The sequence below is a fragment of the Petaurus breviceps genome, unplaced genomic scaffold, assembly GCF_028583685.1.
Source record: "Petaurus breviceps papuanus isolate PSGF00001 unplaced genomic scaffold, PetGlider_PUasm1.0 90823, whole genome shotgun sequence".
Taxonomy (NCBI): Eukaryota; Metazoa; Chordata; class Mammalia; order Diprotodontia; family Petauridae; genus Petaurus; species Petaurus breviceps.
The window spans coordinates 4,687,263-4,700,071 of NW_027187352.1; the positions used below are offsets into that span (position 1 = coordinate 4,687,263).

The window sequence follows — 12,809 nt, forward strand, 5'->3', positions numbered from 1 at the left end:
TCAATGAAAAACATGTGGACATTTTACCTTTAAAAAGTAATCTATATGCAAATGAGAAGTGGGGGTAGAATTTTAGAGAAAAGATAGCCAAGACCAGCCTCTCTCTGTCAGCTCCTCGGATGTGAAAGACTAGGGGATTATAAAATCCATTTGGCTCCTCCCACATCATAGAACACTGAGAGTTAGAAATACTCTTAATATGTAGACTATTAGAATTTCAAGGGACCTTAGAACAGAGAATGTCAGAGCTGGAAGGGGCATTAGAACATGGAATGTCAGAGCTGAGAGGGCCCTAAAACAGAGAATGTCAGAGCTGAGAGGGGCCCTAGAACATGGAATGTGTGAGCTGGAAGGGGACTTAAAAATCATTTAGTCCAACCCCATCCTTTTAAAGAAGGGGAAACCTGGGTCCAGGGTATGTAAGTCATGCCGTGATTGCTAGAGAGGTCTCGAGGTTCCCAGCCCAGGGCTCTTTGCAAAGCAACACATTCAGAGACCATATTCAAGATTTAATTAAAAAAAAGACAAAAACGACTTTTTTTTTTTAATCTCCCTTAGTCTCTTGAACACATGCTTTATGTATGTTTCCTGAATTGTGGTCCAATTCTGATTTTGGTGACTCAGAAGACCCGGCTTTTATTTAATTCTACCATTTTGCTCGGCAACTGACTTATTTTCTCGGGACCTCAGTTTTCTCACTTATAAAATGAAAAAACGTTGGACAAGATGAACTCTAAGGTCCCTTCCAGCTCTGAACTCTGACAATTAAAATATACCAGGCAGTGAGATCAGAGCAAAGAAGTTCAGAAAAGATGTCTAAGAAACAGCTGAGAGAGCCTTTCCAAAACTGTGAAATATTTTGTAATAATGACAGCTCAAACATTTATAGTGCCTTAGAATAAACTTTAAAGCACTATGTAAAGGTAAGGCAATCTGGAGGTAAGGAGTGAAATCCTACAGGGTCTGTTTGCAGTCAGAAATGACACACTTGCCAGCTTGAATGAGTGCAACTAAAATCATGTCTTATTTCTGTAAGAAAAGGGGAAAATAAATTAATTGGATTTTTGTACACAGAGACCTCACAGAAGTAGAGGCAGGAGGCCTGGGTGGCCTTAGTCTTGGTTGCTGTGCAGCTAGGTGTCTATTCGAAACTCTGGGCTCAGCTAGATTTAGGGTAGTTTTGTCCCTGGCCCAGGTGCTGAAGAATGGTGACACAGCCATGGGCGCTGGTGCATCGCTGCAGGGGCTGTTGGTTTTCCAAACACCCACTCAGGGGGTCAAAGGTGAAGGTCTTATCTGTGCCTTCTCCTCTTGAGTCCCGACCACCAAGGACATAGATTCTCCTGCCACAAACGGTCACTCCACAGCTCTCCTGGAAGACCAAGAGACAGACGTGTCCTTAGGCTTGGCACCTCCCTTTCCCCTCCCTTAGCAGGTCAGCTCTAGAGAGTCAGGGAGTTATCTTTATAGAACATTAGCATCATGTCACTATTATGGAATCATAAAATCTCAGAATCGTGTGAGCACTCATGCATGGACAGTCCTAGCTCTTATTCAGCAAATGGCTCCACCCACTCTGGGCCTCAGTTTCCACTGTGAAATGACAGGGCTGCATCTGCTCCTCTGTAAGGTCCCCCCTCCCCATCCCCCAGTTTTAAAATTTTCTGTGATTCTATATATAATATATTTAGTACAATATTGCAAAAACTGAGAGTACCCTCCTAGAAGCTCCAAGCCCTTCATCTTGCTCCTCATCTCCCTTGCCAAAACATTGATGTCATCTGCCCTCTGCCTTGACTTTGGGAGGAGCCAGGCAGCCAACTCAGAATCAGCCAAGCAATTTAATTGCAGCAAGTCAAGCAAATAGTCAGATTTTCCAATGTACTATTGTTGTTTAGTCATATCCAGCCATCATGAGTCCATGGACTCACACTGTCCATGGGGTTTTCTTGGCAAAGATACTGAAGTGGTTTGCCATTTCCTTCTCCACTGGATTAAGGCAAACAAAAGTTAAGTGACTTGCCCAGGGTCACACAGCTAGTAAGTGTCTGAGGCCAGATTTGAACTAAGGTCTTTCTGACTCCAGGCCCAGTACTCTACCCACTGAACCACCTAACTGCCTTACACTGTATGATTGGGAAAGTCGGCTACCCGTTTTGACTTTCAAAATTGGCCATCAGTTTTCTCCCTCTGTTAAGTGGGGCTCATGACCATTGACTAGACTCCCTCACAAGGTTTTAGGGAAAGTCAAATGAGACTGTAGATGAGAAAATGCTTTGAAAAGTATAAAAACTAAAAAGGAAAGAAGTTTAGAGTTCTATGGTATGTCAGTCCTAGAAGACACATTAAAACATTGAATGTCAGAATTGGAAATGCCTTAAAACATAGAATGTCAGACTGGGAAGGACTTTAGAATGTCTAAAGTCAGAGCTAGGAGGGATGTAAGAACAGAGTTTGTTAATATTTGTCATAGACCCTTTTGACAGTTTAGTGGAGCCTGTGGAACCCTTTTAAGAACATTGTTTTTAAATGCATAAAGGAAAATGCATAGCATTACAAAGAAAACCATTTTCACTGAAATAAAGATGTAACTTTTTTCTCCATTCAAAGTTATTGACCCCCTGACATCTATCTGTCCATGGTCTGTGGGTTCCAGTTTAGGAGCCCTGCCTTGGAACACAGAATGTCTGAACTAGGAGGCATTTTAGGGCCCTTCAGTAATAGAATTAGGACAAGGATTACCTTGTCCCTTGGGGGCTTCCCCTGCTCTCCTGTCATCCCCAAAATCAGCCCATATGGAACACAAGCCCCCTCCTTACCAGGGGCCCAGGGAGTGAAGCTGCCTCTGCCCAGAGATCTCTTCGTGGATCATAGCTGAAGATCTTGCTCAGGAGACCCCCCACCACATAGATGGTGTCATCCAGGGACACAGCTTCTATGCACCTCTGGGTGAAGGGGGCTGGAGAAAGGAGGCTCCACTTGTCTTCCCCGGGATCAAAGCATTGCACCTGAGGAAGGAGGCCAACAAGGTCAGGGAGGGAGATGGATTCTCCTGGTGCTGGAAGATGGAGGTGAGAGGACTGGGCCTTCAGCCCTCCTAGCCACATACCACCTTTGTCTATAGATGAGTGAAGAATGCTCTGCAAGCCTTAAAGCTCTATATCAATTTGAGCTATTACTTATCATCATTATTATTGTTGTTAATAGTAATAATAAATGTAAGCTATAGTGTAATATTACATCCTGCATAGAAAGTTTGGAAGTTATTTAGACATACATGAGGTCTCAGCCTGGAGTCCAGTGAACTTGTTTTTTAAATATGTTGGTAAGTCTATTTTAAGGAAGCCAGGTGGCACAGTATTCTGGGCCTGGAGTCAGGATGACTCATCTTTCTGAGTTCAGATCCGGCCTCAGATACTTAATAGTTGTGTGACCCTGGTCAAGTCACTTTACCCTGTTTGTCTCAGTTACTCATCTATAAAATAAGCTAGAGAAAGAAATGGCAAACCATTCCAGTATCTCTGCCAAGAAAACCCCAAATGGGGTTGTGAAGAGTCAAATTTGACTGAACAAAAAACTATTTTGATGGAACTGATTTCCTTTGTAATTCTACATATTTCATTTTATGCATTTAAAAACAAAATTCTGGAAAGAGCCCCATAGGTTTTGCTAGACTACCAAAGGGGTCCATGATACAAAAAAGTTCAGATCCCCTGGATAGAGTCAGAGATTTTTTTGATCGAGAAGGAGCCCTAGATTAGATTATCAGGGTCTGATTTGGGCTCCACCCAAATTTAGGGGTCCTCTCTCAACTCTCTCCATTCGTATACTCATATCCTCATTCTGAACTTCATTTCTTCTCACTTGGACTATTTCAGTAGCTTCCTAATTAGTGTCCCTGCCTCCCATCCCTTTCCTCTTCACCCCATCCCTCCTGTAGCCACCAGAGGCATCTTCCTGATCCTGAGGTCCAACTGTCCTTCTCTTTGGCTCAGAAGACTCCAGTGGGTCCTCACTGACTACAGGATTGAGTCCAAACTCCTTGGGCTGGCATTCAAAATCATCTGCATCCTAGTCTCAACTTCCCTCTTAATCCTCTGCTTACTTTCCTGTATTCTCTGCTCCACTCAAATGAAAGCCAAATTAAGGGAAACAGCATGGTAAAGTGACGAGAGTCCTGGCTTTGGAGTCAAAGGACCTGAATTCAAATCCAGCCTCTGACATTTATGGCCTGTATGACCTGGGGCAAGAAGAGACCCACTTAACCTCTCATGGCCTCACTTTCCTCATCTGTAAAGTGAGGGTATTTGACTAGATGGCCTCTGATGCCCACCCCCCCCAGCTCTAGATCTAATCCTATAATCATGTTGTTGTTTTTTCCTTCTCTCTGAGTACTGTGCTTTCTTGTCTAGGTGCCTCTGCTCAAGCTATCCCCAGCTAAATCAGATCCCCTCTCCATCTCCACCAGGTCCCCTTCCCTCTGCTGCCACCTCAGGTTGAATGTAAGATGCTTTAAAAAAAAAATTCATCCATTTATTTATTTTTAGTTTTCAACATTCACTTCCATAAGATTTTGAGTTCGAAATTTTCTTCCGCTCTTCAAGATAGCGTGCAGTCTGATGTAGGCTATACATATACTGAATGTAAGATTCTTGAGGGCAGGGACTGTTTTTGTCTTTGTATATACACTGTTTTGCACATAGTAGGTGATCAGTAAAGGCTTGTTGGATTGGATTAACCTTCATTATCTTTCAGAGCCCAGCTCAGGGGCTACCTTCTTCAGAAAGCAGAGACAATCTTTCCTTTCCATATCATGACGCTTTACTTTTTCCTCTCTTATGTTTCTTGTCTTTTGTGGGGAGAGGTCATTGGGTTAGGTCTTTTGCCCAGGATCATACAGCTAGTAAGTATCTGAGGCCAGATTTGAACTTGGGTCTTCCTTACTCCAGGGCTGGCACTCTATCCCCTGTGGCGCCTAGCTGCCCCCCTCCCTTATGTTTTTATCACCTTCTGTTTTTCAATTATAACTCTCAGTAGGGTGTACATGGCCTTCCTTCTAAACATGGAACTTCCCGAGGGCAAGAAGTGGGTCTTGTCCAAGTCTTTCTCTCTCAGCACACAAAGCATATAATAGATAAGTGCTTTTCAAATGTTAGCTTTGGATCTGTTTAGTGGAATTGAACCAAGGGCTGTCAGACTGGACTAAGTGCAAGGGCCTTGTATTGATCAGGAAGGAAGAAGCTACCCGTGTTTCCCCGATAATAAGACACTGTCTTATTAATTTTTTTGGACAGAAAAACACCAGAGGGCTTATTTTCAGGGGAGGGCTTATTTTAATGAACATTGACAGCAATTTTAATAAACAGGTAAATGTGAACAAAAAAAGTACCTTTATTCAATAATGAATTCAATAAAGAACAGGATGACGCACTTACTGCTGCAGCTCTGATTGGATGCAGCTCGGAGCGCGGGGGGGGTCTACTAGGGGGGGGGGGGGGGGGACGGTGCATACAGAGGGTACCGTAATATAGCGTGTAGCACAGGGGATCACCTTCACTACAGTAGCAATCTCAATAGGGCTTATTTTCGGGGGAGGGCTTATTCTAGAGGAATCTTACACAGTAAAGGGAAGGCTTATTTTCGGGATAGGTCTTATTATCAGGGAAACACGGTACCTGCCTGCACCTGGGAATGTCAGCATCACCCTCTAGTAGACTGTAGTGGCTAGAGGCTCCAGAGGCAAGCTGTCATCCACCCTCCCTCCACCCTAATCCTCTCTTCCTCCCACCTTCCCCTTTCCCGATCTGTTCCTTGGCTCACCTTGTCTGTGTTGGTGCTGTCGTCCACAGCACCCCCAATCACATAGAGCTTATTACAGCAGGTCACCACGGCTGCTGAGCTCACGGCTTCCAGGAGTGGGACCGTGGGGGCCCAGGTATTGGAGAAGGGGTCATAGCACTCCACGCTCCCCAGGCGGTGGGCACCATCAAAGCCTCCCACGGCATAGAGCTGGGAGAGGGAGGAGGAGGCCCAGAGGACCAAGCAGTCAGTGGCAATGTCCTGCAATGGCTCCTCGCTGCCCACAGCAGCATGTTCAAGTTCTTCAGCTCTGATTTGAGGCTTTCCCACTTCTGTGGTCTCTACCTACCTCTGTAGCCTGATCTCCCAACACTTCCTGCTATATGAAGCCTCTGCTCTGGCCCACTAGTCCTTTCCTGCATCTCTTCCACGTCTCCCCTCCTTCCTTCCCTTTTCCTCCCTCTCCGCCCACTGAATGTTATCCTCCTTTTAGGGTCCAGGTCAAATCCCACCTCCTTTGGAAGTCCTTCCTCAATCTTTATGAGATCAGTGTGGCTTAATGGAAGGAATGCTGGACTTTAAAGTCCAAAGACCTGGGTTCAAATCCCTCACGTAGCAGTACTGTGACTTTGGACTAGTCCCTTCCCTTCCTGGGGACTCAGTTTCCTCTTCTGTAAAATAAAGAGGAAGTTAGATTCTGTGGTCTCTTGTGTTCTTAAAGGTCCATGAATCTACAGTATACTTTCACAATGGTAACATTCTATCCCTGGAATAATGGGAACCTTGTCTGTGTTTCCTTTTCTTTCCCTTGTGGATTTCTTTTTTTGATGGTGGGTGGCTGAGGGAGGCAAATAGGTACAGTTTAGGTAGAAATGGAGCAGGAGGATTCCTAATGGGATTAAAAAAAAAGGAACCGGGAACAGTGGATTGGATCCATGAGTTGGATCTAGCACCAATTACAGACGAAGTCTAGAGCTATAACAAGAAATGTCCATCCTGGGTGTAGGCAGTATAACAACCTTAATTCAGTTGTTTTGGGGGTATTGTTGTTGAGGGGAGCCATGGAGGCCCTAAGACACAGAGGCTGCTGAAGAAACATCAAAAGACAGGTGAGGAGGGGCTTATCTGGTGGGAGGCTGCCAGGCAATTCCCCAGATAGTTTCCTAATTTAACTAATTCTTTCCAACTATATTTTGCTAACTCAGGGTTGAGGAACTTTCAGCCTTCAGGCCACATGTGACCTCCTAGATCCTTAAGTGAGGCCTTTTGACCGAATCCAAATTTTACAGAGCAAACAAATTTGGATTCAGTCAAAAGGCTGCACTTAAGGATCTAGAAGGCCACATGTCAGCTGAAGGCTAGAGGTTCCCCACCCCTGCTGTGATTGCTAAAGGACTGCAAGTGATATCAGCACCCTGGGACAAAGTCCCAAACACCCTACCCTGGTTATAGTTCTATTGAAGATGCCAATTTCATGTGGGTCCAGAAGCAGGGGAGATGTATGCCTGGGGAATTGTTAACTCCAGAGAGGGAAGTTTCAGTCCATTTAGGCTGGAATGGGTAGATTCTGGCCCTTTATTTCTAATGATCTCACAGTTTACAAATCTGCACATTATCTTTCCTGTATAAATCACCCTTAGAAATGGACACTCTCCATTGTGTGGAGATGGGGGCAGAAGGGGGAGCAGGAGCAGCTGGCAGGCTAGGGCATCCAGCTTTGGAGGCAGCAACTGAATGGGGAAGAGAATTAGGGATCAGGTATAATGCAGAAACCAAGCAGGTTCAGGGACCTGGAATAGGAGCTCAGGAGTCAGGGGAGGTTTGGGAAGCAGTGAGGAATAAAAAGATTCTCTGTACAAATTCTGAAGATCTGGGGCTTCCCATCCAGAGTGAGCTTTGTGTCTTGTATATGGCTTGTGTACATACGTATTGTCTCCCCTGATTAAACTATATGTCCCTGGGGCACATGCTCTTTAGGTGACTCTTTTAGATGAAGAGCACAAACGTGCATTTGTTGGGTATATTAATTAGGGTATTTATATAACTATAGATATAGCTAGCTAGATAGATAGATAGATAGATTGGAGAGAGAGAGAATAGCTAGCTCTGGCCTGATCGGTCTTTTCCTGGATCTCTAGCTAGCCTTAACATGGCACTTTAAGGCCTACAAAGTGCTTTACAAATATCTCATTTGATCATCAAAGGTAGGGGCTGTTATATTCCCATTTTACCACCAGGGAGGTTCACTGTAGGCCTTGGGAGGGAAGAACCACTCCCCTGGTCTTAGGGATGCCCCAGTTGTGCTTCCTGCCCTGTTGTTACCAGCCTCGTACACCCCCTAGGCCTGTACTGAGTGTACAGTGGGGCTCTTTGGACTTGGAGCCTTCTGGAAGAGTCCAGCCTTGGGATGGAGCTCTTTATAGGGTAGTTCCAGGAACCTGAGAGACCCCAGAGGGTTGGCGACCCAGATGGTGGGGCCCACCTACCTGCCCTTGCAGGACAGCCATCTTATGCCTCCATCGGCCCTCGTTCAGGGAGGCTGCCCTAACCCACGTCTGCAGCTGAGATCGGAACATCCAGAGGTCTCGGCTGTGGATGTGGCCACCTGAGGAGAGTAAACCATAGAATGTCAGAGACAGAAAAAACCTTGAATATGGAACAGAGAATGTCTGACCTGAAAGGGACCCTAGAACAGAAAACAGATAAAGTTGGCAATGGAAGAGATCTTAGAAAAGAGAATGTCCTGGGGCGGCTGGGTGGCGCAGTGAATAGAGCATAGCCCTGCAGTCAGGAGGACCCAAGTTCAAATCTGGCCTCAGACACTTGACACACTTACTAGGTGTGTGATCTTGGGCAAGTCACTTAGCTCCAATTGCCTTGCCTTCCCCCTTCAAGAAAAGAGAATGTCAGAGCTTGGATGGATCTCCAATCCTAGAGTGATAGAGAAGGAAGTGGTGAGAGGAGATCCTCTAATTCAACCTCATCATTTTGGAGATAAGGTAATTTAGGGCCTGGGAACAGAAGGGACTTGCCAAGGTCACACAGTCCTTGTAGATCATGCTAGTAAGTGATGTTAGTTTCCCTCTTGGATCAGCCCACCACCTTCCTCTATAACACAGACAAATCTCATTCCTTCTCTGGACCTCAGTCTCTTCATCTGTAAATTGGGGAACTGGCCTACATTATCTCCAGGTGTATTTTGAACTCTTAACATTCTGGATGGGGAAGTGGGGGTAACAGTAGAACAGGAGGAGAGAATGAAGGGGAACCCAGTTACTTCAGGCCCTCTCGTGGGTGGAAAGGAGGGCTGGAAGAAGCCTCTGCCCCCAGGCTCTCAGCCAAGCTAAGCAAGGTTGTGATGGACCCCGAGCTGGCACCCTGCCCTCACCTGAGAGGTAGATATCGTTCTTCATGGCGCACATTGCAAACTCAGATTTGGTGCAGCCGGGCACGCTAGGTAGTGTCTTCCACTGGCGGCTCCATGGATGATAGGCACCAGCGAAGGGGAATGTCAGGAGCCCTGTCCTGTCGCAGCCACCGACCACCACAATCACTTCGGCCAGATCCATAAACCTAGTACCAGGAGGAAGGGATTGGGGGGGGGGAGGGGAGGGAGCCAATTGCCCTTCTCTGGACTGCCCAGGAAGAGACCAAGAATTCCACTAATCTCAGGCTGCTGACCCACTTTCTCTCCACCATTAATCTCACCCTTGGGCAACTGACCTGCCAGCATCCCAGTGATCCCTCAAGGCACTGATTACTTCCCTTTCAGAAATGATCACTAATCCCATTTACCTACCTGGGGATTGTCCCCTCAGGCTACTGACCCAAATTCCATTGATTTTTTTAGGCTATTCCTGAATACTAATTCCATTGACCATCCTAATGGCCTCCTCTGTTTAATGATGACTAACCTGTCTGATCCTCATCCCACTGACCACTGGTCTCACTTACTATCCAGACTACTAACATTCCAATGTCTCAGCGGCTGACCTTTCAGGCCACTGACCATTAATCATGCTGAGCTCCAAAATTTCATAAAAAATGAATGTTAAAAGTTTTCTTTACATGTAATTGAAAAAAATTAAAATACTATTAGAAAAAATTGTGCTGAGCTCCACTCTATAGCCTCCCCTGCCCACCCCCCACCCCCTTCCTCATCTCCACAAACCCCTAACCACTAATTCTGATGACCTCTCTTTGAGTCTATCGACCATTATTCCATCTGATTCCACTGACCAATCAGCTACCCTCCTAATTTTCATTTGTCATCACTTTCACTGAGTGATACATCTGTTGATTTTACTCAATCCCAGGGTTCCCCAGGGCAAGAGAATGTATCCCCCAGATACATAAGCATTGCCCTAAAGGACCCCCCCCCTACCTCCTGGGGGTTGCCCTCCATGAGCTGCCCTCCCTCCCGAGGATGAAGCACTGGCGAGCCTCCAGCAGAAGTGGGCGGCACTCACGGCTTGCCCGAACCATCTCATCAGCCTCTACCTTCTCCAGAAAGTAGGCTGGGGCCAGTAGGGGAAGCCGAACCTGCTCTAACAGGCATGGCAGCTGTCCAAGTCTGGCAGGAGGGTCATGGCGCACCCAGCGCATGGCAGCCTCAAACACAGCCTCCTCTCTAGCGACCGAAAGCTTCTCATCAGCCAGGAGCTCAGCCACCTGGGCCAGCTCCAGCTTCAGGAACTCAGGCTGGAAAGAGACTTCTGAAAATGCCTGGCATAGCACCCGCCGGCTCCCCTCTGCCAGTGAGGGCAGGGAAAAGGTCTGGGCCAGCCTGAGAAAAGCCAGGCAGTTCTCTGGTCCAAGCCGGCCCTCCAGGAAGTTGGCACAGGCCTCCCGAAGTGGAATCACCCCCAGCAGGTCAGACAGGGCCAGGAGAGCAGCTGCATCCTCCTCCAACAGGCTCATGCCAGCCCCATAGAGGTGGTCCAGGAGCAGGCCCAGGACTCCTGGGGAGACTTGAGGAAGGGGTATCACATCTTCCTGGGGGCCACCACCAGCAAATAGGGCCCGGAAGTAGGTGCTGCCAGCCGATAAGGCTGCACGGTGACAAGGAAAGTCACAGTCACCAGCCCGCAAGACCACGTCTGTGAGGGTACCTCGGAGCTGGGACACATTGAGTGTCTGCAGGACATGCTGGCTATGGTCAGAGCTAACACAGGGCACGGCATGGGATGGATGGTCTGAGCAAGACGCTGCTTCTTTATTGGTAGGGCTTTCAGGCATCCTGTTTTATTAAAAATAAACAAGTGAGAAATTACTTTTCCCTTCAACATTTCAAAGGCTTGAAGGAGAGAAGGCAAAGGTGATGAAGTGGGTTGTGACCCCATCTTTCAGGGTCCAGCTCGAGGCCCCCTGCCTTTACTACTCGAATAATCACTTGCAGAGAGTGATCACACACCTCAATTCAATCCAAGCCAACAAACATTAATTAAACATCTATTCTGTGCCTGGCAAGGTTCTAGACGTTGGAGAACCAAACAAAGATACCCATTCTATCCCCTGTTCTCCACTGATGTAGCTTTTACCTTCATCATCTCATTGCCTCTCACTTGCACTATTGCAATAACCTTGTGATTGGTTTCTCAGGTTCCAGTCTCTCCCCTTTCTAGATCTATCCTCCACAGAACTTCCAAATGTATACTCCAAAAACACAGATCTGATCACAGCACTCCCCCCACTCAAAAATCTTCAGTGACTCTAGAATAAATACAGAATCCTCAACTTGGCTCTTAGGGCCCTCCAACAGCTTGGCTCCCACCTCCCTCTCCAGTCTTATTCCACATACCTCCCCTTCATGCCTTCTCCATCCCACTCCAGCTGGGTTTACTAGCCCATTCCTTGCACATCTGGCTCCTACCTTTTCACAGGCTGCTGCCATGTTTGGAATGCATGCCTTCCCTCTCCCCCTCCACTGAAAAGATTCTTATCTTCTCTCAAAACATAACCCAGGTGCCACTCTCTGCAAGAGGCTTTTCTGAACCAGCATTTAGCATAGTGCCTGGCACATAATAGGCATTTAATAAACGTTTATTGACTGACTGAGAGCCCCTCCAGTTATTAGTGTCAACTCTGGTCTAAATATTCCCAATTCCTTCAACTTTTCCTCCTGTGACATAGTTTCTAGCCCTCTCACCATTCTAGGCACCCTCCATTGTTCAAAGAGGGTTTACCCTTTTTTGATCTTTCATGGGACAGTTAGGTGGTACAGTGGGTAGAGTTCAAGCTGGAGTCAGGAAGATTCATCTTCCAGAGTTCAAATCTGGCCTCAGACACTTACTAGCTGGGTGACACTGGACAAGTCATTTTACACTGTTTGCCTCAGTTTCCTTATCTGTAGAATGAGCTGGAGAAGGAAAAAGTGGCAAACCACTCCAGTATCTTTGCCAAGAAAACCCCAAAGGGGGTCATGAAGAGTCAGATATGATTGAAACGGCTCGAGAACAACAAAGCTCTTGCATGGTCACCCTTGCACTCTCTGCTTCATAGGACCTCAGTGAGGAAAGTGGTCTATTTGTTTTAACACATATGGAAATGAGAGTTATTTTTATTGTTAAATGACCTGATATAGTGGAAAGAGAAATGAACAGGGAGTGAGGAGTTCTGGTCTCAGCTCTGACATTTACTAGCATGTGACTTTGGGAAAATCATCTCCCCTGTGAAGGGCTTCATTTCCGCACCTGTCAAATGAGGGCATCTGGAGTTTCCCAGACCTAAATGGTCCTGTGGGTAGTAAAATATCTAAGTATTGGACTGCTTCTCTCTCTGTAGCCTCAACTGGAATGGAGGAACAGAATGTGTAAGGAGGAAAAAGAAAGAAGAGTCAGCCTGTGGGGTAGTCATGCTCTTTGGGCCTCTGTTTCTTTATCTGTGCAATGCTGGGGCAGGAATGGAATGGAAGGATCAGAGCTAAAACCAGTATAGGATGGCTGCCACATCCATCTCCTGGCACCTGGCTGCCCACTGGTTCTTCCTGGTCCAAGGGCTGATCAATCCCT

The 12,809-nt window shown here is 46.6% G+C and overlaps 1 protein-coding gene across 1 annotated transcript; it reads right to left on the reverse strand.

Annotated features, from left to right (window-relative positions):
• Positions 1-567: 567 nt before the first annotated feature.
• On the reverse strand, positions 568-11,594 carry KLHL35 (kelch like family member 35). Its single transcript, XM_069071058.1, has 6 exons — positions 10,184-11,594; positions 9,188-9,372; positions 8,286-8,404; positions 5,821-6,009; positions 2,820-3,008; positions 568-1,372 (listed from the first exon to the last, which is right to left on the reverse strand). Exons 1-6 carry the CDS (start codon positions 11,035-11,037, stop codon positions 1,160-1,162), a joined length of 1,749 nt encoding a protein of 582 aa, XP_068927159.1. The 5' UTR covers positions 11,038-11,594; the 3' UTR covers positions 568-1,159.
• Between the last annotated feature and the right edge of the window lie 1,215 nt (positions 11,595-12,809).